Source organism: Drosophila persimilis, unplaced genomic scaffold (assembly GCF_003286085.1).
Source record: "Drosophila persimilis strain 14011-0111.01,24,50 unplaced genomic scaffold, DperRS2 tig00000000-arrow-pilon, whole genome shotgun sequence".
NCBI classification, from domain to species: domain Eukaryota; kingdom Metazoa; phylum Arthropoda; class Insecta; order Diptera; family Drosophilidae; genus Drosophila; species Drosophila persimilis.
In genome coordinates, this window is record NW_020825288.1 from 13252600 (window position 1) to 13273972 (window position 21373).

The following is a 21373-nucleotide window of genomic DNA, read 5'->3' on the forward strand; positions in this document are numbered from 1 at the left end:
GAAACAGTTAAATATAATAGTGATGGCACACTATCGGGACAGTCACAACCAGTGCTGCAAGCTTTTTATCAGAAAAAAAGCTGTTTCTAACTTGAAGAAGATGAAAGAAAAAGCTGAACATTTTTTAATAAAAAAAAGGGTAAATATTGGTGCTAAGAATTTTATATTAAATTTAATATGTATCTTATATAGTTTTCACAAGCTCATTCAGCTCTGTGGCTTCTACCAATTATGCTTAGGTAATTATGTGGCACGTCGTAGACAAAACAGCATTTTCTTAGTCTTTGCAAGCCATCCTTTTATATTTAAAACAAAAACTAGTAATATTTTTTCACTGACAATAAAACTTTACCTTATGCACAGAATACTCATGCTTGGTCCTGCTTAGTTTCATGGCACACTGGCAGCAGCTGTTAGGTCAAGAAATCAGCTGTTTTCACCAGAATCTTTATAGAAGTAAGCCTCCGAAACCTAGTCTGTCGCTAATATTTTCATTCTTTATTAAATTAATATCGCATTCAATTTTTGTATATTTTAAACTTTAAGGTAATCTAAAAAACAACATCTGGCGGGAAAAAAGCGTAATCGGCTGCACTGGTCACAACAATTGGCTGTCAAACAGCTGTGGAGCTCATGCCGATACTGTGGGGCTGGTTTATAAATACAATGTGCACGGGGGAGTTGCAGTCAATTGTGAAATATTTGCATACGAAGGAGGAAGTGTTCACTTGTAGAGTGCCGGAGACTTGTAGAGCTGCAGAAACTTGTAGAGTGCCGCCAGAAGGACCTGACATTGAAAAAGAAGAAGTGAAAAGAAGCAATGTCTCTGCCGGGTACCAAAGCCACGACGCCAACAACCTCGCACGCGGTTGTTCAGGCCCTCGAATCATATATTCAAAATCAGAATTTACAAGGAGATATCGCCGAATTGGATGAAATGCTATACGACCTGGTTGATATGCACAAGGAGAACGAGTTGGCCTTGAAAAAAGTCCTGCAGTGCATGTATAACTTGATGCAGGCCAACAGCAAGTGGAATGTCCGATTCGGCGCAAAGGTGTTTCACAAGCTTGTTTCGGTGGTGATTTGTGGCAATAGGGAGGACACAGCTTCCCGGCGGCAACTGGTGGCGAATCTTCTCGTTTGCGTGCAACTGCACCAGCGAAAGCTTTCCGGCGCTGATGGAAAGTACCTGCTTGAGCAGCTTTGGTGTCTCAGTTTGAGTCGCGACCGTCAGCCATATGTGGCGCAAATCCTGCTGCATCTGTTTGACGACTTTCTTGCGAAGCTGGGAATCGAATTTTGCCAGAAACTTTTTGACATCATACAGAATCTATTGCAATCGGACATGCGTGAAGACCGCAGGTCTGCCTGCTTTATCATGCGAAAGATTCTAGAGATTGATGAAGCGCACGCTGGCGATGGACAACCAAAGATACTCGATCGACTGCAGTGCAGTGAAAGAAAGTGGTCCGCCTATGTGGACATTATGGAGAGCCTAGAAGAGCAGCAGTCCCACCTGGTGCTGCCCACACTGACTACTCTGCTGCCGCGTCTGGCCCTGAAGTCGTCCGACGTGAGCGATGATTGGGAGGGTTGGTTGCGCATCTTGTGCATCCGTCTCCTGCAGGATAACAATATATTAGTGTTGAAATGGACACTCAAATACTTCCTCACTAAGCTGAGCCTCTTCTGGGTAGTTAGTACCGATCTGGTCTATGAGTTTTTGGCGGCCACCAACAGAACGCAGCTCTTCAATTGGGAGACCAAAGACCGCCTGTCGGAGAAGCAGACAAGGGAGTTTATGGGAGATCTGAGCTCTGAAGTATTAATGGAGTCACTGGTACAGATTCCCTGGCACTGTGTCCCATTGCTTCATTGGTTGCGGTGCATACATCCGGATCAGGTATCACCTGTTGCCAAGGATTTGCTCTTCAAGCTATGCGCTCGAGTGCGCATCTTGCAGAATCCCGCACTGAGAAAGCTAATAAACGAGCGGGTGATTTTCCTCTTCCATGTAAGTATCGTAACCTATACCAGACATGGACATTAGAGCTGTATACATATATGTTTTACAGGACACAATCGAGAGCCTGAGCTTGGGCGATTATATGATGTTTGTGGAGTCGCTATTTAATACCAGCGATATCTATATGGACCACGTTCGCTTGACGGACAAAATCAGCAAATGCAAAAACTTTGGGGCCCATCTGCCGTACTTCAGCAAGCGCTGCTATGAAATTGTTTCGCAGCACTGCCCAGATTGTAATCTGTTGCAAGCATTTTTGTGGCAATTACAAACCGTTCCCAAGGCGCAGCACGGTTGGTGGCGCCTTGTCCCTGTTTTCCTAGACTGCGACTTCTCCGATTTTCAGGAAGAGTACGCGAGCTACTATTCCGTGTATGGTTTTGATCCACTATTGATTAAGCCCGGGGCCATGAGTCTCACACAGATGCAGGAGCATTTGCTCGAGAAGTTCAACTGCGAGTCAAGGGATGAGAGGTCGTATGTGCTCGAACAAAGTGTGGATCTCTTTGTTAGAATCAACTTTACCAATTGGCGCCAGATAGAACAGATGAACTTAAGACCCCTGGATCTTTTGGATAGGGGCAGCCAAGAGACATTTGCCCTTCTATGCTGGCTATTGGCATGCCAGGGAGAGCGATTGCCAGACGATGGCGTCATATTGGCAGCTCTGGTAGCCCGTTTGGCCATCTGCAACAAGGCCAAGGCGTAAGCATTGAGTCTGAAACATTGTTTCCAATTGATTTTACTCATAGTTTGGGTTTCAGCAATTCCTATGTTCGATATATTCTCAAATACGCTGTTGCCTACTTGAAGCAAGAAGAATATGAGGAATTCGTTAAGGATTTGCTGCAGCAGCGGCCGAGCTGTCTCGAAGCATTCGAGAACTTTACATTGCCGATGCCCCTGGTCCTGGGACAATTGCTTAATGGAGAGACCACCACAGGAGATGCACGGTGAGAGCAAAGACTTGTGATAATGGCAGAGCGCACACTCTAAATATATGTATACTCTTTTAAAGCATTGAGGCCGCCCAAGTCTACCGAATCGCGAATGTATTTGATGAAGATGCCTTGAGTCGATCGAGGTTCTTAAGCACCGCATTCCACCTACGTGACGAGTCTCGCGATGTGAACGGACTGTTTCAGGAACTGCTGTGGGCCAACAAGGAGCTGTCGGCCAAAAAGCCGCGCTACTTTGAAAACTCCAAGGAGCACAGAACTAAGATGCGCATTTGCAAGGCTCTGCTGTTTCTGGGCTCACCCGACCTTGTAAAGTGGTCCGATCTACTGTGGGAGGCTCTCTTGTGGCCCAATGACCAACTCAATATAAGCTACATGTTCGAGTGCCTGGTGTCTAATATGTTGCCAGGCATCGATCCACTATTGGATAAGCTATCGCTGTTCCCTGACCTCACTCCCGGTAAACATTTGTCGCTCACTAGCGTGGTGCATCTGTACTGCATGGCCAATTGGGAATCCCTAAAGCCAGAAGAGTTGGATGCCATTTTTACGACACTCTTACCGCTCACCATGGGCGCCCACTTTCAAACCCGTGTGCTTGCCCAACTGGTTCTGCACAAGCTGGCGGTAAAGTGCGAGCAAACCGGGTAAGGCACTTACAAACATATCGAATGCATGAAGTGCTTAACAATTTTTTTTACAGCATTCATAAGCCCATAGCTGTTGCCCTGAAGATTTCGATAGAAACTACGTTGGGCGGCAAGTTCGAAGAACTGGGAAAGGAACCACGTCTCATGCTATCTCTTCTAATGAGGAGCCAGAAATTAAATCCCTGTTTTGCGGCAGAAGCCATCCTTTATATGACAGATGCACCGTTCGATGAATGCATAAGACCTTCAGTGCCAGCTGGAACTTCAATGCTTGAGGACGCGATTAGAGCCATTCGTTCGTTCTTTAAAACGAAGAAAGCTGGATCATTGGCTGAGCCGACATCGCTGGAAGGTTCCATCAACGGCAACGTACAGAGAAAAATGAATCCTATTGGCGATATATATCCCAACACTGATTTGGTCACAACGTGTGCTGTAGACACAAACAAGCAACTGGTTGTAGTGGCTTCCCTGATCGACAAGCTGCCCAATCTGGGCGGTCTGGCGCGTACCTGTGAGGTCTTGGGTGTTCAAACATTGGCTTTGGGCAACAAGGCCCAAACGGGAAAGAGCGACTTCACCAACTTAAGGTTAAGTTTATAGCTAAGAACACACATGGTATATGCGGATCTAATGCATATTTAAATTTCAGCATGACTGCTGAGAAGACCCTGAACATTATCGAGTTGAAGCCCAGTTGCATTGCTGCATTTCTGATGGAAAAACAAATGGAGGGCTTTAGAGTGGTCGGGGCCGAGCAGACCGCTCACAGCGTTAGCTTTGCCAACTTTAAGTTCCCCAAAAAGTGTGTCCTACTGTTGGGGTGAGTTCTTTCTGATCGGGTATCGCAATCACAATATAATCCCATCGCTTCCATCGTTTCAGGCACGAAAAGCATGGGATACCAGCGGATCTAATTGGATTCCTGGACTATGCCGTGGAAATACCCCAATTCGGAGTGGTGCGCTCTCTCAATGTCCATGTCACAGGGTCACTATTTATTTGGGAATATTGCAAGCAGCATTTTTTCTAAAGAATAGAAATGTCTAGTTAATGTCTCAAGATACATTTTTTTTTGTAGTGCCCGTTGCAACTTTGCCCGTTGGCAAGTTAGCCTCATATGAGCATTTATAATGCCAATATATTATCATAAATATTCCAGTAGTAGTAGTAGATTCGATTAGCCGCTTGAACAGAGTTATTAATGGTTTACAAATCGGTAAAATTGAAAATGTAGAAGCATAACCCGCTCGCATCCGTCCGTTTCGGTCACTGAACGATTTCAAATTACGAATTTAAACAATATTCTTGAAGGCGAATACGCACGTCCCGCTTGCTAGACAAATAATGTCTTATCCACTGCTTTTTTGCCGTTGCAAATAATATTTATACACACTCACAAAATGTCCAGTGTTGAATTTATGCAGGCTCTTCCGCTTTGGCTCTGCTTGGACCCGTGCATTTGCACAATTGGCTAACATATTACACATATATCCTTACTTGTTCTCGTTCCAAAGTTAAATAAATAATTAAAATAAATGAAAATGTCTACCTAGTTGTGCCAAATCTAAGGCCAGTGTTGGTAGGCGGAATTGTGTAATCGATGTTCGCCAGCCCTGGACAGCTGATAACAACAACAAGTAAATAAATAAATTGTATATAGGATGAGTTTTTCCGAAAATACTTCCGTCTTAGAATGGTAAGCCGAAAGATTGATAGAGATAACTTATGCTTGAAATATGTGCAATCAATTACAGGAAGGAGGGCAGGGTTAAATTGGTACGAAAGATCAAACAATCCGTTAAGCAGGAAAACGACAAGAAGGTTGGAGGCGGTGGCGCCGGAAAACCAAAGTATAATCAAAGGTTTTGCGAGAAGTGGCTAAACCTATTCGAGCCGTGGCTGAAACGTTCCGACGATGATCCGAATAAGCCCTTCTGTCGCGCCTGCCACTGCCGCCTGGACTGCAATCGATGTCATCTCGTCCGGCACGAGCGAACCACGAAGCACAAGCGAAATCTGGAGGCCCTGATTACCAAAGGCGAGGGAGCAATACGAAACGAGTTGACTGTGCGGCAAGAACGGAGTAAATACTTCCAGAAGCGGCCCATGCAAGTGCTCAAGCAGGCATCACCTGCAAAGTCCGATGTGAATGAACCTGATCACCTGGAAGCTGTGTCTCCGGAACCTATCGCCACCACCGTGCACGTAATAACCACCGAAATCGATGCATTACCAACTGGTATTGATCACGCGAGTCACAGCATCACGTGTCCCGTCCCCAAACAAGAAATTCTATTAGAGTCGGAGGCAAACAACAAGCCAAATGTCGAATCTCATTCGGGAATTCTGCAAGAAGCCAATGCGCTGGGGAACGACTCGGCGATGACCACAAAGCGCACCACCGGCTCTTCCGCATCTAATCAGGAGGGTCTCAAGCTGCTGATGCAAATTCATCAGGATAAAAACGAGCTGATGGAGTCCTTCCGTGAACTGATGGGGAGCAGCCAGTCGACGCACCCCCCGCCACCCAAGGAGAAAAACCACGTAGACCTGTTCTTCGAGAGCGTCAGCTCCAGTGTGAAGGCTCTGTCGCCGAAGCTCATGGCGGAAGCCAAAATGCGCGTTTCGCAGCTCATTTGCGAGCTGGAGCTGCGGGGCCTTAATGATAACAGTACAAACGGGGATGTCATTGAGATGCCCCTGGAGACGCCACCAGCTAGCTTGTATCTGCTCAGGCAGAGCAGCAGTGGATGTGCTCTGGTGCAGCAACCACACTTTGATGGCCTCAGCTGAAATGTAACAGAACAATAAAAAATAGCTCTAATTTTTAATTTCAATTTTGAAATATATTTAAATACCGATATTTGCCGATTGTCTAGTGGAAATCGAGTGACGCACATCACTAACACTGGCGGCTTTATTGTAAACAATTGCCCGATTTGAGCGATTTTCAAAAAAACCTCGTAATTGGTGGAAAATATCCACTCAAGACGCCAATTAACCAAACAGACAAATGTGGAATAGCCACATAATAATAAAGGACGAGGAAAACATACTGGAAGAGGCATACACCATCGCCGAAGCCGATGTAAAGGTTTGTTTAGAGTATTATTGTTGACTTCGTTGTAAAGCTAGCCTAGCTAATCTTCGTTTACTTGCAGCCGGAATTAACCAAACAGCCGCGAATTCAACGTTTCGCCATGCCCCTGAAACGCCAATTTCTTCCGTACATGAAGCCAGCGCCACAGAATCGAGAGGAGCTGCTACAGAGCATTACGCATAACCGTGAGCAACTGGCAGCTTTCTTTCAGAAAGTGTCGCCAGTGGGGGGGCAGACTGATTATACTGCTGCAGCTGTACCCACATCAATTAGTGAATCCCCTGCGCCCGTGGAGCAACGCAATAGCTACGATTTGTTCTTTGAGAGCGCCTGCATCAGCGTCAAGGGACTGCCGCCGAAACTGGCAGCCGAGGCCAAGAGTCGTATTTCGCAGATCATCACCGAGTTCGAGATCCGTGCGATTTCCGAGGAGGAAGCCAAAGTCGAGGCACAAACAAGAGCTGCCATCGGGGCCAGAGTTCCTATCCATGCACGTACAGTAGGTGGGGAGTTAGCTGTACGTGAACGTTCAGCCATGTTTCACACTTCAGAGTAGGGCTGTTAGTATTTAACATTTGTTTATCCAAATTCAACAATAAATTCAAAATCATCTGCCCCCGTGGTCAATCATTTGGTCGCTCTTTGGTCTATAATTGCATACAGAAAATACAGAAATTCATGAACAAAATTCAAGATGGTCCGAAAGCTGAAAGTGTGCATCATTGGTTCGGAGGGCTGGTAGGTGGACATAGTGTTTCTGGCTAATATCGACTATAACCCTCCTATTTCAGGGGCTCGGCAATCGCAGCCTCTGTGAGCAAGAATGTTCAGCAGAAGGAGGGCTTCGACAGCCGTGCACACATCTATGTCTATGACGAGCTGGTTCACAACAAGTACCTATCTGAGGTGATGAACAACTGCCACGAGAATATCAAGTATCTGCCTGGCATTAGGCTGCCAAACAATTTGGTGAGAGAGAGAGAGCTACAGCCGCTGCAGCAATCGGCAGGCCAAATTAATAAATTTATTTATTTGCAGATTGCAGTAAATGATATTTTGGCGGCTGCACAGAATGCCGATATCATGATCTTTGCCACACCACAACACTTTGTGAAATCGTATTGCAATATATTGGCCGGCCATGTGAAGAAGACCGCCATTGCCCTGTCCATGGTCAAGGGACTGGCTCACGTTTGGGATGGCGAAATCGATCTGTTCTCGAACGCGATTAGCCAGCATCTGGGCATACCGTGCTACTCGATGATGTCGGCCAAAAGCGCCATAGAAATGGCCCAGGGCAAGCTCTGTGAGATTACCATTGGATGCAACAATGAAGATGATGCGCGGCTCCTGGTCGAGGTGCTTCAAACCGAAAACTGCAGGGTGACTACCATCAATGACGTTGATGGCGTGGAATTGTGTGGCACGCTGAAGGACATCATTGCCTTGGGTGCGGGTTTCGTTGATGGCCTGAAATTGGGCGAAAATGCTCGCGTAGCTGCCATCCATCTGGGTATCAAGGAGATGATGCGCTTCACAATGGCCTTCTTCCCTTCCGCCAAAATGTCCACATTCTTTGAGAGCTGCGCCGTGGCGAACTCGGTGGCCTCCACCTATGGTGAGTTACACAGTTACAGAGCCGGAAAGGCCACTTATATTTCCTTGTACTTTTATGTCCTGTAGTCGATAAGAATGTCACCTTTGCCAAAAGTTTTATCACTTCTGGAAAGACAATTCAGGAGATTGAGGCCACTCTCTTAAATGGCCGCAAACTGCTCGGTCCCTTGATTGCCGCCGGGCTGAACGACTTTCTGGAGATGGAGAACATGCAGGATGAGTAAGTAGCTTCGAATGGCGCCCAATCGATCCACACTTTTACCATCCCGAACACCCACAGATTTCCCCTTTTTACGGCCATACACCGAATTTGCCAGAACGAGGTGGCCCCGCATACAATACTGGAAACCCTGCGGACTCACCCTGACTTGAGGTATGCGTTCTACCTCATCATAGGTTGACTGCACGCATGACCATCTTATCCCTTATCCCTTGCAGCGACTCATCCTTTTCACAATTCCTCTACGAAGAGAGTAGCATTGATGACGGTCTGGAAAACGTATCGGAAGATCTGGCTGAACCTTTGTCGGCCTTGGAAAAGGCTCTGAATAAGACAAAAAAAAAGAAAAGTTTTCGGGAATTGACGGAGAATGGCAGCTGGAATCCGGTCTATGATGCAAACCAAGCCAAAAAGCACACACTGACAAGTCCCTGGCATGTAAATGAGAAGGAGGGCCTACAGATAAGTGGTTGGCTGGAGTCCAATGACTCCAGCCAACCCACCGTTGCCTCCGGGACTCAGGGCTCTGGAGATAAGGACAGCATCGTTGGCTCCACATCGGGGTCCGATGATTGCCGATGTACTGAGAATGCCGATGCTGAAAATATTCCAGATAAAACCAAGAAGGACTTGCCCGTTGACAAAACTTGGCTAAGGGATCAGCCACCACCAATGATCATTGGGAGCGACGATAAAGGCTCCACCGAACCGCCATTCCAGGATTCTAATATGAAACAAGTGGACGCTGTGGACGAAGGGACGTCTTCGCAGAAGATTAAAGAATCCATGGAGAAGCGCCCTAGGCCATTCATCAACACATTCCAGGGCCTGAATATAAAGTCCGTGACAGGTAAACAAAAGGAGCCAGCTTCATCAGGAAAGGGTGAAGTTTTCCCTAATAAACTAACAAAGCCACCGTTGTCCTATACTAAAGACATACGGCGAAAAATCGAAAGCTTCACCTCTGAGAGCAAAGGAGATTTTACGCCGGAGCCCAAGAATAAATTAAACGCATCGAAGGAATCTGGGAAAGAAACCAGCACCGGTGTGGATAAGGCAACAAAGGGTGAAAATTCGAAGATGAAGGATAACGATCGTCAACCTAAGCCGGAAAATCAAACGGAAAACGCTAATTTGAAGCAAGCCGAGATATTGGAGCATGACCAGACCAAGAATTCTCCTAAAGTCCCCTCAGAGAAGGAGCCAAAACGTGGGCCTGAACATAAATTTGTTTTTGAAAGTCTGGAGGACAAAGAACGCTTTGAGTCAATAATAAAGCCCAGGACAGAAAGGCTATCCAGAGCAGATGACACTGAGAACATGAAACAGTATACGCAGACTTTGACATATATGCTTACCCATAACCCTGTACAGAATCTTGAGGTTTCCGCAGTAGATAACCAGCTGGAAAAGGCAAATGTGATTAAAATGTCAGATTCCACAGGGAACAAGGAGGTACCCATGAAACATAAGCCTTACAGCCTGACAGAAGAATCATTTAGGAAGTGGAAGCAAGTGGAAGCGGAAGATAGACCACCGGAACACTTACAGGCTGAGGATAATATGTATCTAAGTGTTGAAGAGATGGTCAGACGTGAAATGGCGCTTGAAAAGGCAAAGGACAAGGCGGTACCCAGGGAAAATAATAATCAAGACAGCCTGGCAGAAGAAAAATTTGAAAAGTGGAAGGAGGTGGAAGCGGAAGCGGAAGAGGAAGAAACAGAACCGAAACACTCACAGATTGAAGAGAATATGTTTCTTAGTGCTGAAGAGATCATCAGAACTGAATTGGAGGACCATCGAAAGCAGGAACTCGAGACTGCAGAAGAGAAGGAAATTATCAGGGTTTTGCTGAACGACGCAGAAGAAGGCAAACCGGAAATGATCACTGAAGATGAAGAAATGCTTAAGGAACTGGACAAGAGGCAGGTGCTGGCAGAAGAGCGGGAGAACGATGTTCAGAGGCAAGCAAAGAATGGCGAGAAGAAGCCACACCAGAGCCTCGATGAGGCCAATCATCGTTGCTTTAGCAACGAAAAGAAGGATGGCCAGGGGAATACTCCGACTCCAGGCAGCACGGGCGATCACGAATGGGACTGGCTGCAAAACAAAGAAAATCCAGAAACAGAAAACAAGAAGGATGGGCGTTTTTTAGAGTATTACGTGAACAAGAAGAATGCCCAAAGGAAGCTCGATAAGCTCAATAACCTCCTGCAAGAAGTGTTCCACAAACAGCAGCAAGAGGTAGATCATAGGCCCGAGGCTTCTGGAAATTCTGTCGAGAACTACGAATCCGGCGAGACTGCCCAGAAGAAACGCGATGCTCAACAGCCGCAGACGCCGGTGCCAAAGCCAGTCCCGGTGAAGGCTCCTCCATCGAAGCGACAGAAGATTCCGGAAGGCTCGCCCCAGTTTCAGGGTACGCCGCGTACGATTCCACCTCCATCGCCGCAGACACTGCCCCTGACTCCTCAGGAGCAGCAGCCACTGCGCAAGGACTACCCCATTCAGTTCGAGGCTGGTGAGGAGCCAACATCGTCACATCAAACTGATGACGGTTCGAAGGCCCCACCAACATCCAATACGCCATCACCAAGCGATCAGAAAGTCACAAAAAAGATGGAGGCTCCAATAATTGAAGTGAGAAAACACATGCCGCATTTCCTGAAGAGAGACACACCGAAACCACCCCCCAAAAAGGTAGATAGTCCACCAAATGTAGTGAAAAAGTACGAGCCTCCACCAAACATGAGGAAAGCGAAGCCACAGTCGGATCAGGGTCAACGGGAGAACACTTATGAAGTGCTGGAAGATCCAAGGTCCACAACCGAAGAGCGAAAACCTCTTCCTAAGGACAACCCGCCATCGACAGCCAACACGGACAAACCTGATGCCCAGGAAACCCAGAAGGAGTCCCAGCCACTGAAGGCAGATGAAGTGACCGAGAAGCTGAGAAGCTTGCTGCGCAAGGATCAGGACAAGAAAGTAGGCTACAAGGGTAAGAATCCCTTCATCAAGGAGCCAGACCTGCAGTCCAAGCCACCGATGGATACCAGTCTCGAGCACGACCTTGCGAGGCGGAGGTCCGACGGGAGTCAGTCGCGTCGCAAGGTGGTGGTCAAGCCGCCCTTCAATCCCCCATTCAATCCTCGTGTCCGCAAACCGGGTCCACCCTTCGACGGTCGAGATCGAGAATACCACACCGTGCCAGCGAACTATCGTTTTGTGCCTCGTATGAGCTGGCCCTTGGCGGGGCTGAAGTCGAAGGAGACCCAGACCCAGACCCAGATCCAGACCACGCTCAGAACTGGCAACCAGGCTAATCATTTGGCCATTATGGTCCGCAGCCCCCGACAGATGCAGCTCATATCGCCCCCGACACTAGAGGTGCCATTGGGGCTGTTCCCTCGCTACCCATCATTGAACAAGCTCCTCTGCGCCGTCCAGCTTGGATTACTGGCCTCTTTCCTGGCTCGCTATAGAAGAGCCAATAGGTAGACGAGATCCGAACTGAAGCCAGCGAACTCTTCCCAAATAAAGTTGAAATTTATATACAATTATCTTTAATTATTTAACCATTATATCCAGAGCCACTGATCTGCTGGCCGCCGATGGAAGACCTGTCGCGTCTCCTGCGACTGTAGTGGCCGGAAGTTGTTTAGCAATGGTCGGCCATGGCGGTTCCGCAGTTGCCAGAACTTTGGCAGATCCTGGTGGGAGATGGGCAGCACCTCGGCAAACACGTGCCACAGCACAGAGGGCGAACAGGGCGGCGTTGTCAGCGAACCCTTGTAGCAGTAAAAGTTCCCCCGATCCAGATTGCTCAAGAGCGATCCGAGTGTGATCAGAACTGGAGGTACATAGGTGCTGTTGAAGTCTCCCAGGTGCAGCAGCGATCCAAAGATCTCGGTGAGTCCTGGCTGGTAGAAGGAGGGTCCTGTCTGCAGGCAGATGATTTGGTATTAGTTTTCGAGCCTCTCGAGAGCTACCCGATCCTCACTCACCCGAACCACCTTGAAGAGCACTGCCAGCACAGCCAGGCCGTCGGTGTTGTTTCGTGCCTCCTCAGTGGTGCTGTACTTGGTGTTGCGATGCACAATATGCATTTCCAGATCGTACCGCCGGCCATTGAGCAAATGCTCTGAGCCTTTGCTCTGCTGTGAGCCCCAGTGGAAGTGCACCTCCCTGGCCTCGTAAAAGTCCTGCAGCAGGCCGCCAGTCACAGAGGGACGCTCCCCAAAGACCGTGGGAGGAATGGCAAAATTTACTAAAATACAATTTTCGAGTGCTTTTCAGGGATAAAAATGTTTCTTGCCTGTATGTCCTGAGTTTTGTATTCTTAAGAGATCTTGGAACAGCTCGTCGTAGCCAGCGAATTGCAAGGGAGGCAGGCCAATGGGTATCACCTTGTGCCTACTGATGGCAATCGGTGACTGCTCTGCCCCGCCACAGAGGGGAAAAGTTTCATGCCATTTGTTGGAATCAACGTAGTTGAATTTTCGCTCTACAGTACCAAAATCTAAAGGGAAAATACTCTCTTAGTTGAATTGTAATCCCATTTTTAAAAACAATTTTCTTGAAGATCTCTATATTTATTGTCTTTGTAATGGTTGTTTCCACTATTTGGGTAATCTTTCCCTTGGCAATAGGCTTGGTCACTTTGCAAACGATTAGGAAGTTTCACTCCGCGATTTCCTCACTGAGGTATTCGGATTTCCAACCATTTCGTAGAGTCTCTGATTTACCTCTAAGTGGGGCTTAATTGCTTTATTTCGGGGGCAGATCATGGATATTCCTTTTCGTTTCTTTACATTGTTCGGCGGCAGGTTTTATAACAATGAAAAGCCACCATCCCATCCACCATCTACCATCTGTGGGCACGACTGGGACTGCGCCATCTACTCCGCCTCCGCAATTGACGCGCTCATTGGCTTTCATGGAGCATTTGTGCATGCAAATTTAATTATTGTTATTATTTACAAGCCACTGGATTGTTTGCCATCCATTAGACGATGCCAGTTATATTTGCTTTGAGTGTGACACACGGGGGTTCAGCTCACTTTGGCCTGGAGATGGCTCATAAATTCGTCGGGTCCCAGACCAGACAAGACCAGACCAGACCCTCTGCGGAGCTACGCAATCACAATCACAATCACATAGGCCTAAAATTGGGGGGATAGACAGTGGACATGTCTCTTATGCTCCAGCGCCCACGACGGGTAGGGGAGATGGTAGGTAGATCGGCTTCGATCGGTGTCTGGCGTCTCAATATCAAGGAGATCCACTTTAGAAACGGCAATCTTTTGAAGATATATATTCTTTGGTTGCGCTTGGTTGATTTGCAGATACATCCGTAATGATCCGTAATCAGTTTCCAATGCATCAATACTCACTCGTTGCAAACGGCAGCAGAAACAAAAGTCGCTGATAGAAGTCATCAAAAGCAGGAAAATGCATTTTCCACCCACCCACAAAAGGCACACACTACACAACCGAAAGATACAAGATGAAAGACACGATCCGTACCACACCAAAGAGATCCACGCACGTTTCTCTGCAGACTGAGCCGTGGCCAGAGTTGGCCAAAACCTTTATATTGGCTGCCAAAAGGGCCTCCACTGAGAGCAGCATTGTCAAACGCTCGACGGAGCAGCAGTAGCAGCTCTCGAGGAGATGGTTATCTGGGCTCGACTGGCAAATACCTCTGGTAGTCAGTGCCGTAACCTAAGCACTTCGTTCAACCGAAATAATGAGAGAGCTAGGTAGGAATACAGAAGATGGAATCAATGTTATAATCAAAATTTATGCTTGTTCGATTATGAAAATGGAAAGATACAATATAATTATTATACTGTACAGATATCAATGGGAATGCAAATTTCGTTCATAAAGATTTTTAAAGAAAGCGAAAGGTAAAAAGTAGTTCTGGAGATTATGTGACATGGAAATACCAAATAATACTTGGCTTGCATAATTCATATATTATCTGGATATTGGACATTTTCAATTAGCCAGAAGCCATAAAGACAATTATTTAAAATATTCCAATATTCCATTATGCACATGGAATGTTTCCGATTTCTATGAATTCTTGAGTTCTGCTTTAAGTTTGAAAGTTGAAAAATCAACTTTGAAGGCAGAAGGGCTGGGTAGATTAATTCTGCTCTTAGCAGGTTTAAAGATACGGATATTTAAAGGTACGGTACATATGTACATACTAGTATGTACGAGTATATGTATAGTGCAAAAGAGTGACATAAGTTTCGGAACATGAGCGTATTGCCAGCAGCTTTCAGGTGCATTCATTTTAATTATTTCGCTGGCAGGCTAATTGATCTCCAGGGTTTTTGTTATAAAAAGCTGCTCTGCCTGAAAGAGCCTCTTTCCATAGCAATAACTTGAGCAGCAAGAACCCTTTCGCAGTGCGGAGTAATCGTGTATTTTTAAAGTTGGTAGGCTTATCACAGTTTTATAAAATATTCGAAAACTATGTTGTGCTGTACCACTTTACCATTAATATATTTACATAAGTGCATACCTTTATCAACGAAATTATTCAAATTTTTCGGTAATGAAACTTAATATCTCTTGAGGATCTTGAGAATAAATAAATGTACATACATATGTTCTTCCAAAGATGCTGAGTGTGTATAAATTGGTTGGACGTTTACGGATAATAAGCTAAAAAATAGGATCACCCTTTTTTTCTGAATGTTTCGCTACTTTTTATGTTGAAAGAGCTTTCGAATTCTTCCAGGTATTCTTATCAAAAAGATCTTGGGTTAGTTTTTTTAAATCTACGTAGGACTGGCAAATCATTTCAATGAAAGTTTTCTAAATTTGAGCCCTTCATTCAATATTCTTTATTATTTAGTGTAAAACTGCAGTTGTTATTGATTTTTCCAATCGCAGCTGTTCGAAAAGCGCCAACAGTAAAGCAAAACCAACAACAAGAGCAGAAGCAGTGCATCAGCTCTGCAGCAGAGAGCATCAGCTGTCGACCGACTGCAAGAGTGTGTGAGAGATCCGAAGCGTCACAGCGACGCGTGGTCCAACCCATCGAAAGCAGTGATAAAATTGTTTGCCAATACGAATTTTTGCTTAGTACAAAGCGCCGGCAGCAGAAGCATCCGCAGCAGAAGCATCCGCAGCAGCCATTGGGAACTGGAGCGGAGGAACTATGGCTATCCGCAAGTTCTTGCGAAGCAAACTGTAACGTATCTAACGCAACCTTAACAAAAACTACGTCAAACAAGTAACAATCAACCAATAACAAACAACAACACGAGCAACAAAAGAATAAATATGCGTTCCAAGCGTAAGTGTTGGGCGGATCAGCGATCGAAGAGATGAATGGTATTCCAGCCACGGCTTTTGATATTGGTTTTCATTCATAATTCAACTCCAACAATCTGATCTGACTTCTCAGGGTTAAGATTACTATAGCGTCTAGACTATTCTTTTTTGTTCTATTTATATTTCTACAATCCATTTCGATTGTTTTCTATTGCTCTCTTTTTGTTATATCACACTGAAATATTCACTCTGTTCATTGTTTTCAAAAACGTTGTACCTTTTGTACCAACAAGAACATGTAGGTATTGCTTAAATTGTTTAAAATCTGTCCAGTTCGGTAAAGTGATCGTAAGAAAAAAGGCTGTGGCTGCAAATTAGTTTGTGGAAATGGTAACGAAAACAAAAAAGGGTCGAATCAAAGGCAGTTGCTGGAGTACCATTAATGGCCCAAGAATTAGGCGCGAGCACGATTAAACCTATCTATTCGAATGCGAATATGGAATGCAGGAAAACAGTGCTGGAGAGGAGAATGAGCCGAGCAAAACAAAAGAAGATGAACGAAACAAGCCATGAGGGAGGGAAGGGCAAAAGGTGTATACAATGGTGTGTGTGTGTGTGTGTGTGTGCTGCTGTCTGGACATCAGATAATGCGAATTATATTCTGTTTTGTCTCGTCATGTTCTCGGAGCGCGCGTTTTTCTCTCGCTTCTTGTTTGTATCTTTCAGATACTATCGTTCGTACACTAGCCGAAAATATGTGAGGAATGCGCGTCTTGTTGTCTTGTCGTCGTCGTCGTGGTTTCTGAGCCGCGTGAGTGTGAGTCCAGACCAGCTCAGCCCCGGCATCGGCATCGGCATCGGAAGCGAAACAATCGCATAGACAGCGCTGAGGTGAACACACACATTCAAATTAACCAGCGCGACTTAGCTACCGTTATCTCCAGTTATGAGGTAGATTAGGATTCCCCGTGTTCCCACACTCATCGCCTAATCTGCTGGGATCCATTATCAAACAGCCTTATAATGGATATACTTAGCAGTAGTAGCAAAACAGAGCTAGCGATAAATCTGCCAAACACCAGAAGCACTTCGCGAGTAGAAACAAAACTCTAAAGATTATTCAGCTATACTCGTATAATCGTACAATATCGGGCCTATTCAAGCAGTTAACTTCACCATTATCTTAATTGCAGCTCCCAGTTCAAGATGAAGACGAATCGTCTGGTGTTGCTGCGACACGGAGAGAGCGAGTTCAATCTGGAGAACAAATTCTGCGGCTGGCACGATGCGCCACTCACTGAAAACGGTAATTGAACTCAGATTCGAACAAACCAATCTGATCTATAATACTAATGGAGACTCATCATCTTCACTCCGAGCCAGGTGAACGAGAGGCCTGCATGGTGGCCAGTCCAGCGCTCCTCCAGTCGAAACTTGATTTCGATGTGGTCTACACTTCGGTGTTGGATCGCTCCAAAAAGTCCGCCGAGCTGATACTGAGCAATATGAACCGCGCCTATGTGCCGACGAAGGCCGACTGGCGTCTGTGCGAGCGGCACTATGGGAATCTGACGGGCTTCAGGAAGCGCGAGATCGCGAATATCTATGGCGAGGATCAGGTGCAGGCCTGGCGACGCGGCTACGATGACGTCCCACCGGAAATTAATACGGAAAATCGGTACTACTACGTGATACGCAACAATCCCATTTTCGACGATGTGCCGGCAGGTCAGTTCCCGATGACAGAGTCCCTGGGAATGTGTGTGGATCGCGTGGAACCAGTCTGGAAGGAGATAAAGCAAGAGGTACTCAACGGCACTAGAGTCTTAATCTGTGTTCATGGAACGGTGACACGGGCCCTAGTCAAGCACATTGAAGGTGAGTACTTCCGGTTTGTGTCCAAATCTGGACAATCATCATTCCTTCATTTCCCACAGGTGTCTCCAAAGAGGCCATCCAGAAAGTTAACATTCCCAACAGCATTCCCCGGGTGTACGAGTTCAATATGAAGACTGGGGAGCTGGTTGGCGGCCCCATCAACCTCGGTGACCCGGAGTATATCAAGAAAAAGACCGCCCAAGTGGCAGCCATCGGTGATTAAGTTATGCGAGACTTTCATATAAACCGCGAATCATTATGAAACTACACAGAAGATATCCATCTCTGGGTTGAAGCTCTTGCAGCTAGGGTAATTCGACTGTATATGTAGACATACACGATAATTAAACTATAAGTTATACCTGTACACACTATATTTTCGACCAAAAATATACAATTAAAATATATAAAAAAGTTGCGCAAGACTAAAAGGGACTTAGCATTACACAAAGATACTAGGTTTAGACGTTAGGGATCTACGGATTTAATACCCTTGAGGAGGGTATTATGAAAGCGTATCCAAGGATATATATTTGTATATTAGGAGGAGGATTCATATAGCAGGAACCGAAACAGAAAGACAAAAAGTTCTCGGAATATATACTGTATGTAACTGTATTGGTCGTTGATGGATGTGATAGACGTTCCATCTGCGTTCTATCTTTTAATCTGCATATATTCTACATTTTCTTATTAAAAAACATTTCTTAAGACTCAATTTTGTATGTGTGTATTTCTCACAATTTTTCCTTGCAAATGTGATGTCATCTTACGATCTAATAAATGCATTCTGTAATACTTTCTGTTGGTGCCACAGCCTGGGGCAGACTGTGCGCTGCACTCAGTAGTAGCTCTGATCGTTGTAGAGCGGACTTAGGTTGTTGGGCAGGATGTAGATGTCCTCGGGACGGCCGTTGAACACGAACGGACGCTTCAGCGAGGTCAGCTTGGAGTCGTGCTGCGGAACTGGCAGGGAGGCGAGTCCGAATCCCTGCTGGGAGGGACCGTAGCCGGCGGTCGGCGAGGACATGGGCCGGAAGGGATTGCTGGGCGTGGGCGGCCGCACGCCGTAGCCGGGTGACAACTGGCTCAGGTCGCTGGGCGATCCATTCACCTGGTAGATCCCGCTGGGCTTGCCGTTGGCCAGGAAATTGACGGGCAGATTGAACACGGATCCGAAGGTGGAGAACGAGGGCATCGGCTGGTAGGTGAGCAGCGGGGAGAAGCCGCTGCCAAAGGGGCTCGGTGGCATGTTCGGGACGAACATGTACGGCGTGGGCGGCAGGCGGACGTAGTAGATGGGCGAGTTTCGGGCCGGGGACGGTGAATGAGGTGCAGCCGGACGACGTCCGCCAGCGGCACGCGACATAACCACATCCTCGAGGTCGTTGGTGGCCCCAGGGAAGGCGGGATAGAACATGTCGGGGGCTATGTAGAGCGGGAATGGGATGAGCACGGGCTGGGCGTAGCCAATGAAGGGCATCATCTTGGGCACGCTCTCATAAGGATTCGCCATTCCCTGTGCTCCGGCATAGGCGCTCCAGGGGTAGTTGGAGGAGGCCGGCAGCCGGGACTCCTGTTTGCCCTCCTGCAGCATCTGGTACGGATCGTGGTCCTCCTCCTCGTCGCTCTTCAGCTCCTGCGACTCGGCAAGCGCGTCCTGGACATACTGCTGTGAGTGCACCTGCTGCTGTGGCAGCTGCTGTTGCTGCAGTTGCAGCTGTGCTGGCTGCGCCATCTGCCCCTGCTTCTGTTGGCTCTGCTTCTTCACCAGCTGGGCGAGATTGGCTGCCGCGGACAGCGGCATCATCTGTTCCAGCAGCAGCAGGCTCAGGAGGATGCCCCAAATGTGGTTGCCCATTGCTGGTGGTAGCTGTAAAACGATCATGGGGATTGGTGGTTGAGTGAACCGCTGATCTTCCGCTGACCCACAGACCACCCGACCTCATTTCGATCCAATTTGCATGCCTCGGGGCATTTTATTTTCTCACACTCCAATTGCGCAACGAGCGCCAGTGGATTTTCATTTTTCCCCTCCTCGACAAGTGCAAACAACGGCGAAATATGGCCAGAACATTAGATTAGCTTGAGAGCTTGTTCTGACTCGCTGTGGCGCTAATGGAAATGCGAGAGCTTCACACCCCAAAGGAGGAGATACATATCATATGGTATAAGCATATAAAAGATATCACAAACTTGAGCACGAGCAATGTGTCAGGTTGCATTATTTATCCGATCTTTATGAGGTCTAAGACTGCACATACGAGTCTACAATTATCAAAACTATATACGATAAATTTGTAATTTATAATTAATCTATTCCTAATATGGAACCCTCAAAGCTCTGATGCTAATACAAATGACAGACAGTGGGTAAGGATTATATCTCAAATCGGAACTGTTTCCTTCCATCAGTTAATTCAAAGCTCCCTTGGCGTTGTGGTAGAAGATATAGTCTCCGAGATTTGGAAGATTTATTAGTTGATCGTAATTTGCAAACGTTTGTTTCTTAGGTTTTCTTTGTTCTCTTTGGAGTTTGCCCCTTCTGGCCCTCATTTTGGATCACTCTTGACACTTGAAACTCTCTTCACATTTACTCAGTTCTCACCAATTAGTACGGAGATCTTCGGTTGGTTAACAGGATCAAGATCAGACGTCCAGTCCTGTGCGATGATGATCAACGAAACTTTGGTCCAAACTGCACAGCAGGCCCGTTCAACTGAAAATGAGTTTGATCGCGGCCAGAATTCGCGCTTTATATGGGGATCAGGCCCATTCTGCTCGTTCTCAGTCGCGATCTGCGTCGCATAGCGGCTGCGGCTGCGCAGAAGTCAAAGCCGCCGGTGCTGAGGGAGCTGGCTGACGCGCCACTGAAGCATTTGTGGCTCAAACCAGAGACGGTTTTGTTTGCATTTGCAAAGCTGTTCCCAACGCCTTTTTCCTTATGATTTGGTGGCTCTGTGGCAAGTGATAAATCGGCTAATTGCTAGCGGCTTAAACGCCAGCTTAATTAGCTTCAAATGTGAATGGCCCGGGACCCGGTTGCCCCGTCATCCCGTCCAGCCTACCCAAGCCAAAAGAAGCCAAGCCAGCGGCAAGTGGCAATATCACATTTTCAGCATGCACATGCAATTGTTGCAAAGGGCAAAAAATGGCTGAAAAAGTAATCGCGAGCAATGTTAATTACCATGGAAGCAACATGTGTACGATCATCTAAGGTCTGGGCCATAACAAGCGCCCTCTGCGGAACGCCCGCGATTATGCATTTTAATTTTTATGACAGAGCAGTAGGAACAATCCAGAGTTGGAGTTGGAGATGGAGGTAGAGGTGGGCCTGGAGATGGGGATGGAGCGCGGCTCATTAGCCAATGATATCCGCCTGGCATTCCGCTCAAGCACCTGCTCCTGCTAAAGATCTCTTCCCAGTGGCATAATTGGGCATAATTGTGCGATTGCAGGAACATGCATATTTACTATAGTGTGCATCTTTATTGTCCGCACAACGATTAAGTAATGCCAGTCATAGAATAGTTGCAACCAGCACCCAGTACCAGCTCCCTCAGCAGAGGATGCCACATCACCTCCCATCACATCACATCACTCTTCTCTTCTCTTTCTGCC

The 21373-nt window shown here is 46.7% G+C and overlaps 7 protein-coding genes across 15 annotated transcripts; 5 read left to right on the forward strand and 2 right to left on the reverse strand.

Moving 5' to 3' along the window:
* The first annotated feature begins 530 nt into the window (after positions 1–530).
* On the forward strand, positions 531–5183 carry LOC6587223. Its single transcript, XM_026984713.1, has 7 exons — positions 531–2017; positions 2079–2734; positions 2794–2982; positions 3048–3635; positions 3692–4228; positions 4291–4461; positions 4524–5183. The coding sequence occupies exons 1-7, from the start codon at positions 821–823 to the stop codon at positions 4669–4671; spliced, it is 3486 nt and encodes a 1161-aa protein (XP_026840514.1). The 5' UTR covers positions 531–820; the 3' UTR covers positions 4672–5183.
* Positions 5184–5254: 71 nt separating this feature from the next.
* Positions 5255–6478, forward strand: LOC6587633 (protein suppressor of variegation 3-7). Its single transcript, XM_002013520.2, has 2 exons — positions 5255–5337; positions 5396–6478. Exons 1-2 carry the CDS (start codon positions 5303–5305, stop codon positions 6432–6434), a joined length of 1074 nt encoding a protein of 357 aa, XP_002013556.1. The 5' UTR covers positions 5255–5302; the 3' UTR covers positions 6435–6478.
* Positions 6479–6543: 65 nt separating this feature from the next.
* LOC6587635 lies at positions 6544–7371 on the forward strand. Its single transcript, XM_002013521.2, has 2 exons — positions 6544–6735; positions 6803–7371. The coding sequence occupies exons 1-2, from the start codon at positions 6655–6657 to the stop codon at positions 7295–7297; spliced, it is 576 nt and encodes a 191-aa protein (XP_002013557.1). The 5' UTR covers positions 6544–6654; the 3' UTR covers positions 7298–7371.
* Positions 7363–12135, forward strand: LOC6587638 (muscle M-line assembly protein unc-89). Of its 3 annotated transcripts, XM_026984711.1 has the most exons (7): positions 7363–7479; positions 7533–7710; positions 7780–8359; positions 8425–8578; positions 8639–8731; positions 8797–9032; positions 9072–12135. In XM_026984711.1, exons 1-7 carry the CDS (start codon positions 7436–7438, stop codon positions 12074–12076), a joined length of 4290 nt encoding a protein of 1429 aa, XP_026840512.1. In that variant the 5' UTR covers positions 7363–7435; the 3' UTR covers positions 12077–12135. The 3 variants fall into 3 exon arrangements, with proteins under 3 accessions (XP_026840512.1, XP_002013558.1, XP_026840513.1); XM_002013522.2 differs by having other exon boundaries at positions 8797–12135; XM_026984712.1 differs by lacking the exons at positions 7363–7479; positions 7533–7710; positions 7780–8359; positions 8425–8578; positions 8639–8731 and having other exon boundaries at positions 8962–9040; positions 9073–12135.
* LOC6587639 (carbonic anhydrase 15) lies at positions 12125–14151 on the reverse strand. Its single transcript, XM_002013523.2, has 4 exons — positions 13972–14151; positions 12894–13097; positions 12583–12845; positions 12125–12519 (listed from the first exon to the last, which is right to left on the reverse strand). Exons 1-4 carry the CDS (start codon positions 14033–14035, stop codon positions 12157–12159), a joined length of 894 nt encoding a protein of 297 aa, XP_002013559.2. The 5' UTR covers positions 14036–14151; the 3' UTR covers positions 12125–12156.
* Positions 14152–15004: 853 nt separating this feature from the next.
* Positions 15005–18182, forward strand: LOC6587541 (2,3-bisphosphoglycerate-dependent phosphoglycerate mutase). 7 transcript variants are annotated; one of them, XM_026992381.1, is made up of 4 exons: positions 15005–15030; positions 17068–17180; positions 17258–17752; positions 17812–18178. In XM_026992381.1, the coding sequence occupies exons 2-4, from the start codon at positions 17081–17083 to the stop codon at positions 17973–17975; spliced, it is 759 nt and encodes a 252-aa protein (XP_026848182.1). In that variant the 5' UTR covers positions 15005–15030; positions 17068–17080; the 3' UTR covers positions 17976–18178. The 7 variants fall into 7 exon arrangements, with proteins under 7 accessions (XP_026848182.1, XP_002013560.1, XP_026848159.1 ...); XM_002013524.2 differs by lacking the exon at positions 15005–15030 and adding an exon at positions 15501–15790 and having other exon boundaries at positions 17812–18180; XM_026992358.1 differs by lacking the exon at positions 15005–15030 and adding an exon at positions 16289–16465 and having other exon boundaries at positions 17812–18180.
* Positions 18183–18593: 411 nt separating this feature from the next.
* Positions 18594–20454, reverse strand: LOC6587644. The gene is made up of 2 exons (XM_002013525.2): positions 20361–20454; positions 18594–19625 (listed from the first exon to the last, which is right to left on the reverse strand). The coding sequence occupies exon 2, from the start codon at positions 19611–19613 to the stop codon at positions 18594–18596; it is 1020 nt and encodes a 339-aa protein (XP_002013561.1). The 5' UTR covers positions 19614–19625; positions 20361–20454.
* Positions 20455–21373: the final 919 nt, after the last annotated feature.

What these genes read in the sequence shown, in the direction of transcription:
- LOC6587223 (XM_026984713.1), top strand. Translation starts at nt 821, where the DNA reads ATGTCTCTGCCGGGTACCAAAGCCACGACGCCAACAACCTCGCACGCG. An exon ending in ATCTGCAACAAGGCCAAGGC is followed by an intron (nt 2,735 to 2,793) that starts GTAAGCATTGAG and finishes TTTGGGTTTCAG; the next exon opens with CAATTCCTATGTTCGATATA. An exon ending in AGCGACTTCACCAACTTAAG is followed by an intron (nt 4,229 to 4,290) that starts GTTAAGTTTATA and finishes TTTAAATTTCAG; the next exon opens with CATGACTGCTGAGAAGACCC.
- LOC6587633 (XM_002013520.2), top strand. Translation starts at nt 5,303, where the DNA reads ATGAGTTTTTCCGAAAATACTTCCGTCTTAGAATG. An exon ending in AATACTTCCGTCTTAGAATG is followed by an intron (nt 5,338 to 5,395) that starts GTAAGCCGAAAG and finishes AATCAATTACAG; the next exon opens with GAAGGAGGGCAGGGTTAAAT.
- LOC6587635 (XM_002013521.2), top strand. Translation starts at nt 6,655, where the DNA reads ATGTGGAATAGCCACATAATAATAAAGGACGAGGAAAACATACTGGAA. An exon ending in TCGCCGAAGCCGATGTAAAG is followed by an intron (nt 6,736 to 6,802) that starts GTTTGTTTAGAG and finishes GTTTACTTGCAG; the next exon opens with CCGGAATTAACCAAACAGCC.
- LOC6587638 (XM_002013522.2), top strand. Translation starts at nt 7,436, where the DNA reads ATGGTCCGAAAGCTGAAAGTGTGCATCATTGGTTCGGAGGGCTG. An exon ending in CTCGGTGGCCTCCACCTATG is followed by an intron (nt 8,360 to 8,424) that starts GTGAGTTACACA and finishes TATGTCCTGTAG; the next exon opens with TCGATAAGAATGTCACCTTT. An exon ending in CGGACTCACCCTGACTTGAG is followed by an intron (nt 8,732 to 8,796) that starts GTATGCGTTCTA and finishes TATCCCTTGCAG; the next exon opens with CGACTCATCCTTTTCACAAT.
- LOC6587639 (XM_002013523.2), bottom strand. Translation starts at nt 14,035, where the DNA reads ATGCATTTTCCTGCTTTTGATGACTTCTATCAGCGACTTTTGTTTCTG. An exon ending in TCTGCTGCCGTTTGCAACGA is followed by an intron (nt 13,098 to 13,971) that starts GTGAGTATTGAT and finishes TTTTCCCTTTAG; the next exon opens with ATTTTGGTACTGTAGAGCGA. An exon ending in TGCTCTTCAAGGTGGTTCGG is followed by an intron (nt 12,520 to 12,582) that starts GTGAGTGAGGAT and finishes ATCTGCCTGCAG; the next exon opens with ACAGGACCCTCCTTCTACCA.
- LOC6587541 (XM_026992358.1), top strand. Translation starts at nt 16,317, where the DNA reads ATGGCCCAAGAATTAGGCGCGAGCACGATTAAACCTATCTATTCGAAT. An exon ending in GAGGGAGGGAAGGGCAAAAG is followed by an intron (nt 16,466 to 17,067) that starts GTGTATACAATG and finishes TCTTAATTGCAG; the next exon opens with CTCCCAGTTCAAGATGAAGA. An exon ending in CCTAGTCAAGCACATTGAAG is followed by an intron (nt 17,753 to 17,811) that starts GTGAGTACTTCC and finishes CATTTCCCACAG; the next exon opens with GTGTCTCCAAAGAGGCCATC.
- LOC6587644 (XM_002013525.2), bottom strand. Translation starts at nt 19,613, where the DNA reads ATGGGCAACCACATTTGGGGCATCCTCCTGAGCCTGCTGCTGCTGGAA.